This window comes from Culex pipiens, chromosome 3, assembly GCF_016801865.2.
Source record: "Culex pipiens pallens isolate TS chromosome 3, TS_CPP_V2, whole genome shotgun sequence".
NCBI classification, from domain to species: domain Eukaryota; kingdom Metazoa; phylum Arthropoda; class Insecta; order Diptera; family Culicidae; genus Culex; species Culex pipiens.
Window position 1 is genome coordinate 96729959 of NC_068939.1, and position 17324 is coordinate 96747282.

General features: G+C 36.2%; 2 protein-coding genes across 8 annotated transcripts in view; one reads left to right on the forward strand and one right to left on the reverse strand.

Moving 5' to 3' along the window:
- Positions 1–4949: 4949 nt before the first annotated feature.
- LOC120417462 (kinesin-like protein subito) overlaps positions 4950–17324 on the reverse strand; it is a 39259-nt gene continuing 26884 nt past the window's right edge. For 2 of the 5 annotated variants that reach the window (XM_039579529.2, XM_039579526.2), the window contains exons 2-4: positions 5535–7001; positions 5255–5477; positions 4950–5194 (exon numbers count right to left, since the gene is read on the reverse strand). In XM_039579529.2, the coding sequence (XP_039435463.1) occupies positions 5039–5194; positions 5255–5477; positions 5535–6979 (1824 nt within the window). In that variant the 5' untranslated portion in view covers positions 6980–7001 and the 3' untranslated portion in view covers positions 4950–5038. Of the gene's footprint in view, positions 5195–5254; positions 5478–5534; positions 7046–7733; positions 7940–17324 lie in introns of those variants that run through there. The other 3 variants (XM_039579527.2, XM_039579528.2, XM_039579525.1) reach the window with 3 other exon arrangements.
- On the forward strand, positions 10970–16113 carry LOC120417463 (uncharacterized). Of its 3 annotated transcripts, none has more exons than XM_039579531.2 (3): positions 10970–11188; positions 11263–12728; positions 15237–16113. In XM_039579531.2, the coding sequence occupies exons 1-2, from the start codon at positions 11153–11155 to the stop codon at positions 12712–12714; spliced, it is 1488 nt and encodes a 495-aa protein (XP_039435465.1). In that variant the 5' UTR covers positions 10970–11152; the 3' UTR covers positions 12715–12728; positions 15237–16113. The 3 variants fall into 3 exon arrangements, with proteins under 3 accessions (XP_039435465.1, XP_039435467.1, XP_052565346.1); XM_039579533.2 differs by having other exon boundaries at positions 15240–16113; XM_052709386.1 differs by having other exon boundaries at positions 11263–16113.

The following is a 17324-nucleotide window of genomic DNA, read 5'->3' on the forward strand; positions in this document are numbered from 1 at the left end:
TTTTTTTATTTGTAACTTATTTTTATTAGGTCCTCTCCGGTGCCGAGACGAGGGTAGGACCAAAAATCATGAAAGTTACATAAAAAATAATGAAAATATTTTTTTTAACTAATGACTGCAAGGGTCATTTCGCACCATACTTGCAGGACATGAAACCATGGGCGCTGAACTCGTTGAAGATCTTCCACAGCTCAGCCGAACTGTAGAGTACCTCCTTGCCTTGTTCCTTCGTGACTCCACAGGCGTGAGGGGCCAGTATTTTGTTTGCTGCTTCCTGCTTGTCGAAGGCGATCCTTCTGTTTTTATCCGGAACCGCACCCGACAGCGGAGGAAACTACGCCGCCGTGAGCGCCGGTACTGCCGGACTTTGTTTTCTGTCATTTTCCATTCTGGTTGCAATAAAATGCAAAACCCGAGCTGTGGAGGAAGTGAAGTGAATTCGCTGTGACATGATCATTCTTCCGAGATGCCGGCTTTGCAGAGAGATTGTTTGAAAAACGGTGGCTTATGTTAAATTGAACGATCTTAATGTTAAGGCAAATTTTATCTACAATTACTTTTTTCAAAAAAAAAAAAAAAAAAACGTTCCGCTTCCTTTCTATTCATGACAACCGCCAGCTCGCCGTTTTCCCCCTCTTTGTTTCTATTTTTGTCCAGAGAATTTGCTTCACTTCCTCCACAGCTCGGGTTGTACTGAACGATTTATATATTTAAACACATTGACTAACTACATGTATGTAAGACATAACATTGTTTGATTTATGGTCATATTGGAAATATATCTCATGAATACATATTTTCAACTAAATCTTATCAAAAATTAGCAAAAATTGAAAACTTAATAAAGTTAATTATTTTATTTTAGCCTCTTTTGTATTTAATGAATTGTCTCAGTCCGAAAAAAAATGCAAATTTAAAAACTTTTTTAAATTGATTTTCCTTCAAATACAATACTGCTCTAACCAAATAAGAACATTAACAAAAATTGAAGGCGGCTCTCACTGACAGTTCGCAAGTGGCTGACACTGACAACTAGGCACAGTCATTTTTGATTTTCGAGCTCGGCAGAATTAGGTTTTACACCGTGACGTCATGGGTGGGTCTCGTGGCGCAGGGGTAGCGGCTTCGGCTGCCGATCCCGATGATGCTATGAGACGCGGGTTCGATTCCCGCCTTATCCACTGAGCTTCTATCGGATGGTGAAGTAAAACGTCAGTCCCGGTTTCTCCTGTCTCGTCAGAGGCGCTGGAGCAGAAATCCCACGTTAGAGGAAGGCCATGCCCCGGGGGGCGTAGTGCCAATAGTTTCGTTTTTACCGTGACGTCATTTGACAGCTCGTGTGCACTGTTTACATAGTCTTCGTCGATTGTCGACGAATTTCCCCGAACAAAATCGAGGACCGCATCAAACTTTGCTAAGTCCATGTAAACAGTGCACTCCTTTCTAACCTCCAAATCGAGTCGGCGTAAAACCTAATTCTGCCGAAAACAGAACAACTGATTTTTTCGGCAGAAAAATGCCGAACTTCGGCATATTAACTGTCATTTTTCGCCGAGAATTCGGTAGAATGACTTCCATTTTGCCGAGATTCGGCATATATTTCTGCCGAGCGATAAGTTGTTCTGATTTCAGCAGAATTTTGCCGAAGTTCGGCATAAAAATCTAAGTATGTGTATTCTTCTCCGCCCGACTCACATGAAATGAATCCGCTTTCCTCAGGATCCCTTCGGAAGATTGGCTGCGCTAGGGTTAGATTAGATTATCCGAAGTCTCATACAAACCTTCGGATCAGGGGCGCCGACTAGTCCAAAATGTTGGGGGGGCACGGTTGTTTTCCGAAATCGATAAGTAAGAGTGGCTTTAGATGTTAATGTTTCTTGTATATCACGAATTTTGAAATTTTATTACGATGTGATACGATTTTTTTTCATCCGGAATTATTTTTTTTTAGAAAATAATAATTTATTAAAACGTGATTGAGAATGTTAATAAGGGGGATTTTTTTATATGTTTGAAGGGCGAATTCCTTCTCATAGGCATATTGTCACTTATTTTCTAGAAGTAGCAGTCAATAATAAAAATAATCAGATATTTAGAAATTCAACAATACAAATACTCTAAAAATAAAAATAAAAGTAAAAAGCCAAAATTTAGTTCTTCAGAAATAAAAAAAAACTACACATTTAAAAAAACATCTATTTTTCAAATCTGCAATTTCGAAAAAAAACACAAAATTCAATATTCCAACATAAAAAAAATAATAGTATAAAAATTCTAGGGTTAAATAAACTCATGGCTTGAAAATGTTAAGAAATCAAAAGCAGGAAATCAGAAATTTAATCAATCAGTAATTTAGAAATAAAAATAAAATTCAATGTTTAAATAAATCGAAAATTTAAAAATAATGCTTTTGACAACAAATATTTTTTTAAGAATTTAAGAATTTAAGAATTTAAGAATTTAAGAATTTAAGAATTTAAGAATTTAAGAATTTAAGAATTTAAGAATTTAAGAATTTAAGAATTTAAGAATTTAAGAATTTAAGAATTTAAGAATTTAAGAATTTAAGAATTTAAGAATTTAAGAATTTAAGAATTTAAGAATTTAAGAATTTAAGAATTTAAGAATTTAAGAATTTAAGAATTTAAGAATTTAAGAATTTAAGAATTTAAGAATTTAAGAATTTAAGAATTTAAGAATTTAAGAATTTAAGAATTTAAGAATTTAAGAATTTAAGAATTTAAGAATTTAAGAATTTAAGAATTTAAGAATTTAAGAATTTAAGAATTTAAGAATTTAAGAATTTAAGAATTTAAGAATTTAAGAATTTTAGAATTATAGAACCTTAGAATTTTAGAACCTTAGAATTGTATAGTTTTAGAATGTTGCGTTTGAAAACTTGATGATTGTTTTCGCAAGAGTTTGCGTAAGTTTGATTGTAGATGAAGTGCTATGGGAAAAGTACATTGGTTTTGTTTTTGGAACAACATGCACAGATAGAAATCTTATGAGCAAATCCGTAAAATCTATGTTGACGACATCTCTCAAATCATTCACCGATGCCTCTGTGCTCTTGTTCTAAGCTTACTGATTTTCCTAGAGAGCACATTGGTATAGATAAAACGTTGTCGATTTAGAAAAAAGCATCTATATCCAGAAAATTGTAATCGATTTCTTTCAAAACTTGCAAGAATTCTATCCGTGTGTACAAACAATGTTCCATTTAAGTTTTAGATATTATTTTCAATTATTTCCTTTTTTTTATATTTGATATAAGAATATTTTTCTTCCAAAATTTCTGGGGGGGCACAATGTATGGGCTGCCCCCCCAGCCAAATTTTAGGGGGGGCAAAAAGTACATTGCCCCCCCAGAGTCGGCGCCCCTGCTTCGGATAATCGAAACTTTGAAACTGTACTTCAATGCTCGACAAAGCTGTCTCTCGCGTGTAGCACAGCTTTAACTTTGAGTTTGTTTTATAAATTTCTATATAATTCGTTAGTTTTGAAGAAAATAATCCGTACAAAGTTGAAGTGAGTGTTTCTAAAATAAATTTCTTCGTGTCAGAGCAAGTCTACCGGCGCGTGCTGTTTCGAATTGTATTTACTCACACACCTAGCCACACACACGCACTGGTTTATAGTAAATAAAACTAGTGAGTTATATGAATTATGTTCAAATAACGAAGCATACTTTTCTTAAATTATCACGTTTGTATTATTATTAGTAATCTTACTGTACTATTTTTTGAATTCTTTTTTCCAGGCAGTTTTATGATACCTTGCTTTGTGAAACCCATATCAAACCATACCATAACGGTGAAAAGCCGGATACAAGCTCTCCGCATTCAACAATTAGGTTCAGCTATGAAGCCAACGAGCTGTTCTTCGCCATTCACTGCCATGAGAAAGGATGGGTCCAGTGCAGAAATGGGAACCATTTCGGGAAAATACTACCTCACGATTTAGCATGATTTGAGTCCGGCAAACCTATTTTTTCGTCAAAATACCTGAAGAGGGCTGCATCTGGACGGTGGTTCTGAGGTGGAATCCAGTTATCTTTGCATATCCGAAAATTTCGGTTTGCGAATTGTGGAGATAAGTCGAAACGTGTAGGCTGGTATTCCCAACTACAATCATACGCTAGGAGAATGCGCAGCTAGTGTCGAAAGGAATCGGATGGTATGCCGCACTTACGGGTGTTTGAGCAGATACATTAATAAGAAAAAAAAAACTTGAATCTTACGTCCCAATTAAACATGATGTCTGCAACGCAAGGTGAATTTCGTGACTGGGGTACCACAAAATGGTACAAACGTAAAATTTCAGTATCCCTTCTGGGTTATGATGTGCTTATAGGCTCTCACCAACAAGATAAAATTCCATCAAACTCAATAGTTGAATTGAAATAATTAAAAAAACACAATCACTTAAAACTTAGAAAATTATACTTAACGTAGAAATTTGAATCCATACAAGGGAATCTGATCATCTCAATTTCAATTTATTTTATTAGTAAATAATCAATTAACAATTCCGTATTTCTTATAACCTAATAGAGTTTTGGAGTTCCTTTCAACTATGATTTGAACTATAATTCATTTTGATGTAATTGGATATTCTAACAATGGGTTTGGCAAGAGAAGGAAAAATTAAGAAAAAAACCTTCTAGATTTACTAAGGAAAAGGATAGAAATAGAAAAGCTTAAAACTAAATAAAAATCTGATCATCTACAATGGAAAATTACGTAAATTAGTAACTTGAAGTGGAATATTTCCAAATCTAGGTACGCATGGTATTGTTTGCTTTCACTAATAGTGCTGAAAATCACTGGCAATAATGTCTGCGGCACATTCATTCGAAAATTACTCTTGGAAGCTGCAGTTCAACGCTGTCCCAGTTAAGTTGATTTTGTCGTTAACATGTGATATTTAAAAAAAAGCGTGCGCTGTTTAAAACTTACAGACGATTGGTTTATTATGAAACAAGTAGAAACACTAAACTAGACGCCACAAAATCAAACCAAATACACGACGACTCTCACAGAGACAACCTTCTGAAGCGCCTCTCCTTATCCCGGTATTTACGCAGCTCGTCCTGGTACGCGGCCAGCTTCTTTTCGTACTCTTCCTCCTCGTACTCCATATCCATAATGGTTTCCCGGAGCTTTTCAACCTTGGTGTTTAACGTTGCAATCTGTAAAGGCCGTCAAATTGTTAAATGTACTCAATTTAAAAGGGATTTTTCTTATCATACCTGCGATTTGTACGGCAGCGCGGCCGCTTCCTGCGCTTGCTTCAGGCGGGTTTGGAAGGTCGCTTCGCGCTGCACGCAGTATGACTCAAAGTCGTCGGTGAGTTCGTTACGCAGCTGCAACTCTTGCCGCAGTAACTCCTGGCGAAGAAATTGATTTTCCAGCTCCTTTTCGTTAAGCTGCTCGCGATAAACCGTCGCCTCGTGCTCGAGCTCCTGCTTCAGTCTGCGGAAAGAGTTGGGGTTAGTGGGAATTTGAGTTAATTTTGTAGGAATAAGCTACCTTTCAACCTCCATCATTAAACGGTTGCCATCGATGCGTGCGGACGGACTGCTCGTGGCCTGGGCCAGGAAGAACGAGAATCGGGTTGAGCGGTGATGCTTCTGGGTCATCTTCTTCTGCAGGACGATTTGCTTTGCGATCGACGAAAAGTTGAGCACGTTCAAGTTCTCGTCGTAGTACTCCTCCGTCGGATACAGGTTAACGATCATCGTGAACTTTTCCTTGCCCAGCAGGGCGGACTGAATCAGCATGGTCAGCTTGGAGTCGCGCACGGGGACGATTTCGGCCAGTTTTTTCGACTTTTGATTTTTGTACACCGTTTCGAGACAGCGACCAAGCACCAGCAGCGAAGTGTTGATTTTTTGAGCTTCCTTCAGCCGATCGCCAACGGTTCCGGTTTTCTTGAGTCGTTCGGAGCCGGCGAGATCACAGAACTTGTAGACGGAATAGTTGATTTGCTGGTCGACGACCGAGAATGAGACGACCGTCATCGAGAAAATACTGTGCGAGCGGCTGGAGTTGCTGTTGACGTCGGTTGATCCGTACGTTGCGCTCTGGATTCCAAACTGAAGAATGTTGTACGCGTCTTCGCTGCTTCCGGCGTACACGCACGACAGATCCTTGATGTAGGCGTTGCCTTCGTTGGACAAAATCTTCATCGGTTTACGCTTGCCAAAGATAGAATCGTGCGCCAGCAAATCGTACACATTCTCGTTGTAAATTTCAACGAAGGAAACCCAAATAAACACACGCAGGTCGGGATCTTCCTTCGGGTGGAACGCATGCTCCTTCTGTATAATCGACTTCATCCTCACGTGGCTGTTGTCGCGGTTCTGCAGGATCCGTTTCATCGCTTGAACCTTGTTGATTTCATCACGCACGCTTTCATCGTCCAAGGTTTGGATCGTGGTTTTATCAATTTTTAAATTTGGCTGCGGTGAAATAAGGTTCGAGTTCTCCACAAAGACCTGCTCGATGGCTCGCGGGACAATTCCGGGACTGTTGTTGGTGCCCAGCAAGGTGTACGTTTTACCAGATCCAGAAGTTCCATACGTGAGAAAGGTTGCGCCACGATCCCCCGTAATATTCGAGATCGACGGTCTGATACAGCTCTCGTAGACCTGAGCCTGAGACACCGAATCGTTGAAGATGTCGCTGAAGGTGTACTGGCGCTCGGTAGAATTATCGTCCGAACCTCTGGCCAGCAGCGTGTTGTCCTGAATCCGAAACGCCAGCCGCACCGGATTGTTCTTCAAGTTTGGCCGCAACCGGAGGCACACCTTAACGGTGCTCTCCTCCTTCACCGCCTCCGGAGGAATGTACTCGGATTGCACCGGCGACGGGCTCCGGTTGGACGGCGAAGAGGACCGCGAGGACGAAGTGCGGCTGCTTTCGTTCGACATCAGCGATTCCAGGTTGACGCGCGTGTTTGGCCGCGGCCGCATTCGCCGGTCAACGCTGTTCTCTCTAGCATGCAAAAAAGAAGGTTGAGCTCGTTTCATTGCGAGATTCTAGAAATATGAGGGCAGGGCAGGGCGTCAACGGGAGATGTTATTCGGTCATAAATGCAAGTTACGATGTTAGTAATGGAAAAATATGTTTCTGTGCTACAAATTTAAATAAAACATATCTAGAGATTTTTTGAAAAAGACCTATAACCTATTGTCTTTCATATGTTTATAGGACATGTTTAAAAAAAAACTCAAGATATTTATAAAAGCAAGATTTTTTAAAACAGAAGTTTGTTACTTCATATGCTTAAAAAGTAATTAATAAAATATTTCTAATAACAACGAGTTTTCAAAGTGATCTTTATACTTGTTTAAACCAAAACACAATATTTAATTAAAAGGTAATAGACAAACAATTTAGGTATTTAGGTATAATTGCATTATAACTCAATCTCCGTTAGTTGTTAGTTAATCTAATTTGAAAAATTAAGACTTGAATAAAATTCTGCAAATTTGCCGTTTAGGGATGACCCACATCGAGCTGAGTTACTGAGTGACTTTAAAAATATCAAAGCAACCGCTGGTGCATCGATTTTCAGGAAAATATTTATGAACAATATTTTAATAAATGAATGCAATTTCTCCTCGCTAGTCAAATATTTTAGACAATATTTTTCCTGGTTAAACAATTTGTTTTATCTTCAAGTTAACAAATTACCTAAAACAAACGAAATCAAACAATACTCACATTCCCAGCATGAGCGAAGGTTAAGGCTTTCACACGAGCACTCGATCGTTTGCAAAACTATTCTAAAACAACTTCTAAAACACTAAAATTATTTCTTATGTGCAATTAGAGCGACATGCAAACGAAAAATTTGCCGAAACTTTTAAAATAATCTAAATTATTCCTTGAATTCGAACAGCACAACAGTTTCTGGCGCCACGAGAGAAAGGTGCGATCTCGCCGAAATGTCAAATCACTCACAGCACTCAGTTCTCTCAAAACCAGGGTTGCCAGATTTGCGCTCTTGGGAAATCTGTGCTTACCTGGAGTAATATCTGTGAGTTATCTTAAAATATCTGCCATTTGCTGAATGGCTAAAATCGCGAGGTTCGTTTTTCGTATTTTCATAAAAAACTAACTTAATCCACCTATGTGGTTGATGCCTTCTTCACTTTTTACCAAAAATGGGTAATATGAGTGGTTTGGACACACATTTCAGCATTTTTATAGATCCAGAAAAAAAAGAACACAGATATAACTTATGTGGTAATAACTCGAGACAGGGTTGCCAGATCTTCAATGTTTTGGACTCATTGGAAAGGCCTTTCAATTACCTAATCAACGATGGGTCGGATGATGGATCCGGACATCGTTTACATGCTTATAATTGAGATCCGGATATTTGTGAAAACATATTTTTATACATAACTTTTGAACTACTTATCGAAACTTCAAACAATTCAATAGCGATGTATGGGACCCTAAACCAAGTCGAATGCAACTGGTTCGATCAAAATCGGTTCAGCCAGTGCTGAGAAAACTCAGTGAGAATTTTGGTCACATACATACATACACACACACATACACACACACACATACACACACAGACATTTGTTCAGTTTTCGATTCTGAGTCGATATATATACATGAAGGTGGGTCTAGGAGCTTTTAATCAAAAGTTCATTTTCAGAGCAGGATTATAGCCTTACATCAGTGAGGAAGGCAAAAGCTAGTGTCAAACTAATTCTATATATCCGGCGGATTTCAGCAATCTGGGGCAAACCGGGACAGCTCTTTTAATCATGTTGGCATAAGAATTTGACCAATGATTTGACATTTTTTAATGGTTTTGATCGTGCATTATATGGTCCTCAGAACCATTTTCCCATCATAAACCAAAAAAATATTTTTTGAAAATTCAGGCCTGAAAGGGAACTAAGAAATCTAACTTAGAAATCTTTTTTCATGAATTGGGTACTAAAGCCCTATGTCAATTTTTATGTACAACGGTAAAAAACTCGATTAAAAAACATTTGTGATCACTTTTTTTCATTTAAATGCAATTTTTTTTTACAAGACAACATTTTTCGATGGATCAACTATGGTCCCCTTGGAACGAGCTGTCAAGTAGGAGCTTTTCTGTCAAGAAAGACCGCGAGGTTAATTTTTCAAAATTGATTTAAAAATCCATTTTAAACTCTTTGTGGTCGTACAAAGGGTCATTGTACTCAGAAAAATAAGCTTTATCGCTGTAAACAATAATATCAGCAATCTAAGCTTCATTTTAGGACCCAATTAAAGATTTAAACTTTCAGTATATTTGTTTTAGCTAATTTTATTCTCAAACGAGAAGCTCGTTTCAACCTATTTAAACGAGCAGTCATCACACACATGCAGAACTAGACCCAGATTAGATTAGATCTTAGTTTTTTTTTCTCATCCGTTCAGAGAATTGAAAATTTCTTTGGCTCCAAATGTACAATCTCTTTAAACCCTTCCTTGCCGTGATACAAAGTGTAAACTAACAGGATATCGTTACCAAATAAATCGAGCCAAACATTTCATTAGGGCACAAAACCAAAACGTAAACATTCGGGATTATTCCACTATTCCACTCATTAGTACACTCCCTACATGCCCTCCGAGAATCAGATTGATAGCAAACAATTTCCTATTGAAAAAATCAAAAACACAAAAGGGCACATAACAATTTTCACTCCAAACCCAAAATAAAAGTTCAAATGTGCCCTTTTGTTTTTCGTTAGTTTTTCGTAGTTGTGGAACTTTTTGTGTTATAAAGTGAACTTTTCATACATTCTTAACACTAATTCACTTCAAAGCAAAGTTTGGTTTACTTTTCACCAAGCATTTCTGTAGAAAAAAAACTTCATCGAAATACACTATTTAATACTGACCCGTGGCTGCTGTTCAGTACACTTTTGAATAATTTTTATGTTTGACTTACCTTATCTACACCATTCAATCACAAAACTTCACCAATTATCAAAATTTCCACTGAATTCCTCATTATTTCTAACTAAACAAAAGGGCCCATAAACATCATTCAAAACAACAATCCGGTGACAGCGCTTTAGTGCCCTTTTAGTTCTCTTCGAATTGCATTTAGAAAGGGCCCATTATGAACAACAGTTGGAAAGTTAAAGGGCCCAATAACGAGATTTTTTTTATGAATTTTATTGCGAAAATCAACATAAATTAAGAAGCAGTAAAGCAGAGTTGAGGATAATGATGTGTTTTATCGAATCATCAGTAAAAATACCATCAGTCAAGCTTATTTTTTAAATAGGAATTGAAACAAGTTGTCCATTTTTTGCAAGCGATTTTCTCGAATCGCGGTTTTTGCTTTTGGGCCCTAATGAAATGTTTGGCTCGAAATTACAATTACAATTGGGTCCTAAAATGAAGCTTAGATTGCTGATATTATTGTTTACAGCGATAAAGCTTATTTTTCTGAGTACAATGACCCTTTGTACGACCACAAAGAGTTTAAAATGGATTTTAAAATCAATTTTGAAAAATTAACCTCGCGGTCCTTCTTGACAGAAAAGCTCCTACTTGACAGCTCGTTCCAAGGGGACCATAGTTGATCCATCGAAAAAATGTTGTCTCGTAAAATTTTTTTTTGCATTAAAATGAAAAAAAAAAAGTGATCAGAAATGGTTTTTAATCATGTTTTTTACCGCTCTACATAAAAAATTACATAGGGCTTTAGTACCCAATTATTAAAAAATATCTGATTAAATTGTATGATTTTCAGACTAGCTTCATTTAATTATTTTTTTTAGTTTTGGAAGACTTATATTTTTTATAATTGAAGTTTTCAATTTCTATAATTTTGATACTTTGTAAACTAATTCAGATTAGAAATTTTGGCTACAGACTTTTTGCGTTACGTAATAAAAGTTCGCTCCCATTCGGGCTACATGTGTGCACCCATGTAAGATGAATCAACTATGGTCTTAGCTGTCACAGATTGAAATTCGCTAAAAGAAAAGAAAGTGATAGTTTTCATGTTTTTCGAATGTGATTAACAATTTTTAATATTGCTGGCTAATTTTCACCATCACTTGACCTTAGATAGTGTAGTTTTAGTTTGTAGAATCTGTCCCGCCCGTATTTTGGTTGATGCCCCAGCAGACATGGATTGCAACAGGAACAATGCATTTTCCGAGAAGGTTTGTAGGAAAATATTCAAGTGAGGTGAATCCGCCTAGAAATTTATTTGTTTTTGCTCTGTTCCGTCCTCTAGCTAAAGGAGCAAGTGCACGGATCGTTCGACCGTATCCGGAAGGCACTGGATCTGCGGGAGAAGCTGCTGCTGAGACAGCTGTCGGTCGTGGTCCAGCAGTCGCACCATGTCACATTCCAGTTCGATAATATAAAGTTTGTGGACAACGGCGAGGAGGAGCTGATTGCCCGGATCCGGACGTACGGGAAATATAATATAGATAATTTTAACATTATACTTAAGGATCCGTACGAGAACGAGGAGTACATTCAGGATGATCACGATTTGATGCATAAAAGCTGTCGACGGGGAGTTGGGGATGACGAACGGGAAAATCCGGAGAGTGAGGAAATTGTGGTGGAATTCTTCAACAACAAGAGCCTTATCAAGGAGGGTGCGGAAATGGTGCGAGAGTCCATTATCAATCTGGCCCTGAACGAAAGCAAAGAGCTGATCGATAAGAGTTTCAATGAAAGTGCAGAGCTGCAGCTGGAGGAGGATCTGGAACGCATCAAAATCGATCTAACAAACTTTCGAAATCGCGAGCGCATTGTAACAGATTCACTTTCAACGCAAGGTGAAGGTAGAAAGGCATCTGTTGATATTAGCAACAACAACGGAATCGGCCAGTGTGGGGCGTTTGGAATTGACCCAACAAAAGTTGCCAGGCAGCAGCAGCAGCAACAGATGATAACAAAAGCGTCTCAAACTGAGTTGGTCAAGGCAGGTAGACACGGCAGTGGCGGTAACGTTTCGTCCAGCACCGACACTGAGCGCAGTCTCGTGGCCAAAAGTAGCAAACAGCACGTAGAGAAGAGCATGAAACACATTTCTAATCTGACGATGAACAATTGCGGCGGCACAATCAACCTTAAGAACGTAACAAATCTAACGATAAACACCTGCCCGGAAGAGTCGGCGGTAAAATCGGCCGAGCCAAAGTCTCCCCCGGCGGTCGCGCGATGTCCCTCCGAGGAAGGCAGCCCAGAGTGTGGCTTCTACAAGCGTCTCATCACGGAGAACAAAATACTTCGCCAGCACATCCTTAAGACTAGTCTGGCATCGGCGCACGTGCCAAATCCGCAGTCTTCCGAATCGACTAATGTTACCAGTTCGGAATCCCCGCGGCCACCGTCCGAATCTTCGTCCTCCGACGGCTCTTCCGACACCAAACCACAACGGCTGCCGTTGACGGTGGCGGAGCTGCGTGCCGTGCTGAACCTGCCCCAGCAGGACGATACCCTAACACAGGTGCTCGGCGATTTGTTTGCGCTGGCATCGCCGACGACGGCCGCAGCCGTAGTCGCCGATGTTGCGGCGAAAGAACCGATCGCAGCCGCAGCCGCCACTCCCGGTGCAACGCAAGAGCACACGATGCAAATTCAGCAGTGGCTCAAGCAAATCATCTCCGAAACCGAAACCGAACCACTGCAGAACGCCGAACTGATGGAGTTTAGCCACATTAACAATTAGAATAATGCTTAAAGGTAATTTGTCGATTGTGCTGATTTTGTTTGCTTATAATTTATTCATGTTTTCCAAGGTTGTTATTCGAAAAGGTTATCGGCGATAAATTACGGTAATCCACCGATTTGTAGTTATAAAAGCAAATTGCGAAATTACTATGAATTTCACAAAATACCTACGTATTATTGTTTATTTTATTGTTTTTTTTTTTTTGCATTCTCCAATGAAGGAATGCTATAAAATCTCTCAAAAGATTTAATTAAAATTGAGATTTCATTTAAAACTTTTACGTTTCAAAAGAAAATACATTGTAACTACATCAACCGAATATTTTTTAAACGTTAAGAGGTACTGATCAATGATTATCGTTATTTATCGTCGAACATCTATGACGAAACGATAATATTGTTAACAACTTTGATGCTTTCCAAACTTTTGTCTTTTTTAATCTTTTTTCTTTACCACATTACTTTTATTCTCATAACGATTTTTTTTGTTTTAAGCTTTTTTTTCCTATTTTTTCAAGTTTTATTTTATATATGAGCAATTCTCTACGAAATCGGTCTTTTTTCTTCAATTTTATTTTTTGTATTTTTTAATCGAGCTGAAACTTTTTTGGTGCCTTTGGTATGCCCAAAGAAGCCATTTTGCATCATTAGTTTGTCCATATAATTTTCCATACAAATTTGGCAGATGTCCATACAAAAATGATGTATGAAAATTCAAAAATCTGTATCTTTTGAAGGAATTTTTTGATCGATTTGGTGTCTTCGGCAAAGTTGTAGGTATGGATATGGACTACACTGGAAAAAAATAATACACGGTAAAAAAAATTTGGTGATTTTTTTATTTAACTTTTTATCACTAAAACTTGATTTACAAAAAAACACTATTTTTAATTTTTTTTTATTTTTTGATATGTTTTAGAGGACATAAAATGCCAACTTTTCAGAAATTTCCAGGTTGTGCAAAAAATCATTGACCGAGTTTTGAATTTTTTAATCAATACTGATTTTTTCAAAAAATCGAAATTTTGGTCGTAAAAATTTTTCAACTTCATTTTTTGATGTAAAATCAAATTTGCAATCAAAAAGTACTTTAGTGAAATTTTGATAAAGTGCACCGTTTAAAAATTATAGCCATATTTAAGTGACTTTTTTGAAAATAGTCGCAGTTTTTCATTTTTTTAAGTTAGTGCACATGTTTGCCCAGTTTTGAAAAAAATATTTTTGAAAAGCTGAGAAAATTCTCTATATTTTGCTTCTTCGGACTTTGTTGATACGACCTTTAGTTGATAAGATATTGCAATGCATAGGTTTAAAAACAGGAAAATTGATGTTTTCTAAGTCTCACCCAAACAACCCACCATTTTCTATCGTCAATATCTCAGCAACTAATGGTCCAATTTTCAATGGTGATATATGAAACATTTGTGAAATTTTCCGATTTTTTCGAAAAAAATATTTTTAAAATTTTCAAATCAAGACTAACATTTTAAAAAGACCAAACATTCAATATTACGCCCTTTTGATATGTTAGTCTTGATTTAAAATTTTTGAAAATATTTTTTTCGAAAAGATCGGAAAATTTCACGAATGTTTCATATTTTAACATTGTAAATCGGACCATTAGTTGCTGAGATATCGTTATTAGAAAATGGTGGGTTGTTTGGGTGAGACTTAGAAAACATCAATTTTCCTGTTTTTAAACCTTTGCATGGCAATTTCTCAGCAACTATGGGTCGTATCAACAAAGTCCGAAGAAGCAAAATATAGAGAATTTTCTCAGCTTTTCAAAAATATTTTTTTCAAAAGTGGGCAAACATGTGCACTAATTTAAAAAAATGAAAAACTGCGACTATTTTCAAAAAAATCACTTAAATATGGCTATAACTTGAAAACGGTGCACTTTATCAAAATTTCACTAAAGTACTTTTTGATTGCAAATTTGATTTTACATCGAAAAATGAAGTTGAAAATTTTTTACGACCAAAATTTCGATTTTTTGAAAAAATCAGTATTGATTAAAAAATTCATAACTCGGTTAGTAATTTTTTGCACAACCTGGAAATTTCTGAAAAGTTGGCATTTTATGTCCTCTAAAACATATCAAAAAATAAAAAAAATTAAAAATAGTGTTTTTTTGTAAATCAAGTTTTAGTGATAAAAAGTTAAATAAAAAAATCACCAAATTTTTTTTACCGTGTATTATTTTTTTCCAGTGTAGTCCATATCCATACCTACAACTTTGCTGAAGACACCAAATCGATCAAAAAATTCCTTCAAAAGATACAAATTTTTGAATTTTCATACATCATTTTTGTATGGACAGCTGCCAAATTTGTATGGAAAATTATATGGACAAACTAATGATGCAAAATGGCTTCTTTGGGCATACCGAAGGCACCAAAAAAGTTTCAGCCGGATTAAAAAATACAAAAAAAAACGAATGACCGAAATCCTAGAGAACTGCTCATATAAAGAATCAAAAATTTCCAAAAAAAAAATTAAACAATTTCGTCTTTTTAGAAGTTATAACTCTGGCGCAAACAAACAAAAAACCGAAACAAAATTGACTGGACCTAGCAAACCAAAGGGAAGTCATCGTTTAAAAAAAAAATGATGACAAACTCATTCCACCAATTGCATCGTTCGCATCGCAAATCTTTAAATTCTAAAATATTTTTTTCTACATTCTGCATGTTTTACGCCGCGAATCTAAGTGTAAGAATCAAAGTTCCGTGAAGATACATAGGTATAAGTTAAACTCATAAACTAAAATATAATCAAATCTGTGAAATTCCCTCCTGCGCGAATCCTTCCACGATTAATGGAGTCTAAACGAACGTTCCGAATACATAACATGATATCATCACTTTTAAAGTCAAATTTGTGATTGTATAAGTTTAGTTAGATTATTTTTTTTCGATTTACACAATAATTGTGGTACCTTTCTTACACCAATTCCGTTCAATCGTTCATAAATGTGACCATTTTAAAGTGTAGCCGTTTTTTAAATGAATGAATCCGCGTTGTATATATTTAATCAATCAGTTATAATATTATAAAAACTGTTAGTTAAAACAAATAACATTACTACACCAACGTAAATCTAAACGATTACTTATTCACACTTTCAAGTAACTTGGGGGCTTAAAACTGCTCGAACACGACTAATTTCAAAACAAAAAAATTAAACAGCACACAGCGCACACTTATCTCGGTGCAGAACTTAACGTGGCAAAGTGACTATAGTCGGTGTAGCGGCGAACAGAAAAGTAAGCGCATTCAGCCCTTTTAAACGTATTAATCCTATTGGTTTCACGAAAACAAACAAACTCTCACACGCATGTATGCTAAATAATAATAATAAAGATGAAATAATAAAATTGCTTGTATTAAAAAAAGATAAATAAAGATGGTTAAATACATCCGAAATTTCCTTACAAATTTCTGAAAAGTATTAGGTTTCAGGTTTTTTTGTTTTCAATTTTTAGAGTACAGTCTAGAATCGATTATCCGAAGCCTCGATTATACAAAGTTTTGATTATCCGGGGGTTTGTATTAGACTTCGGATAATCGAATCACGAACAAAAAAAAACTTTTTTTATTTCTTAGGCCGTTGCAAATATTTTTCAAAGATTATGTCGGCCCCCTCCATTCAAAGTTGACCTGAATAATCAGGGGGCAAACAAAATATTTTTCCGAAAAACTTCAAAATTATAATGAAAATTAAAGTTTAATCAACTGAAAACCATTTAAAAGGCATTTTCCCGCGTTTATAATCATATGTAGCATGTTTGAACTCCTTTGAAAACATTTAAAATTTTCATGAAATACCAATGTACAGTCCCACGAAAAGTTTTTTTTTGCGAATAAAAAATTCCGTCAATGCCTCGATATTTTCAAAACTAATGATTGGAAAGCAACTGTACGCCTGTAAAATGCATTTTAAAACACTTTTCATCCAAATGTTGAAACCTGGGCTTGTAATTTCAATTTTTATATTTTTTTTATTTTTTGTGGGTATTAGGTTGGGACTTCAGGATAGTACAATTGATTTGTTGCTTAGCATTAGCATTTAATATAAATCTATATCCTTTCCAAATCTATTTGATGTTAAAGTTAGTTGCAATTGTTAAGTTAGAGTAATGCTGTCAATAAACTTTTATTGATGTAGAATACTAGGCATTCTTTTATGTCAAATTGTCCATAGAGTCTCGATCAATCAATAATGTAATGATATCGGACAAAATTCGTTGATCTGTTGAACTAACCGTTTTCCGATTATGGTTGTATCGACCATTGTTGCGAATCGAGGAACTACGGATATTTTGAAGTAAATGGTCATTTCTTTTCCAAATCGCGATTTCTATCCTATTTGTATATCAGTTCATAAATTTTTGATTGTTTTTGACAGAAGTAGTACTACAACAGTTAAAGGAATGTTTAGTTTTTGAACATTAGGTTTAGAGGATTTTAAATTTAAGTTTAGATTTCCAATCCAAAGTAGTTAGAAAATGAATATTTGGACTTATATGAATAATTGAACATTTTGGACTTATGAATAACACACAACTGTGCATATTAGAGGTGGGCAAAACCGTTCTTTTTTAG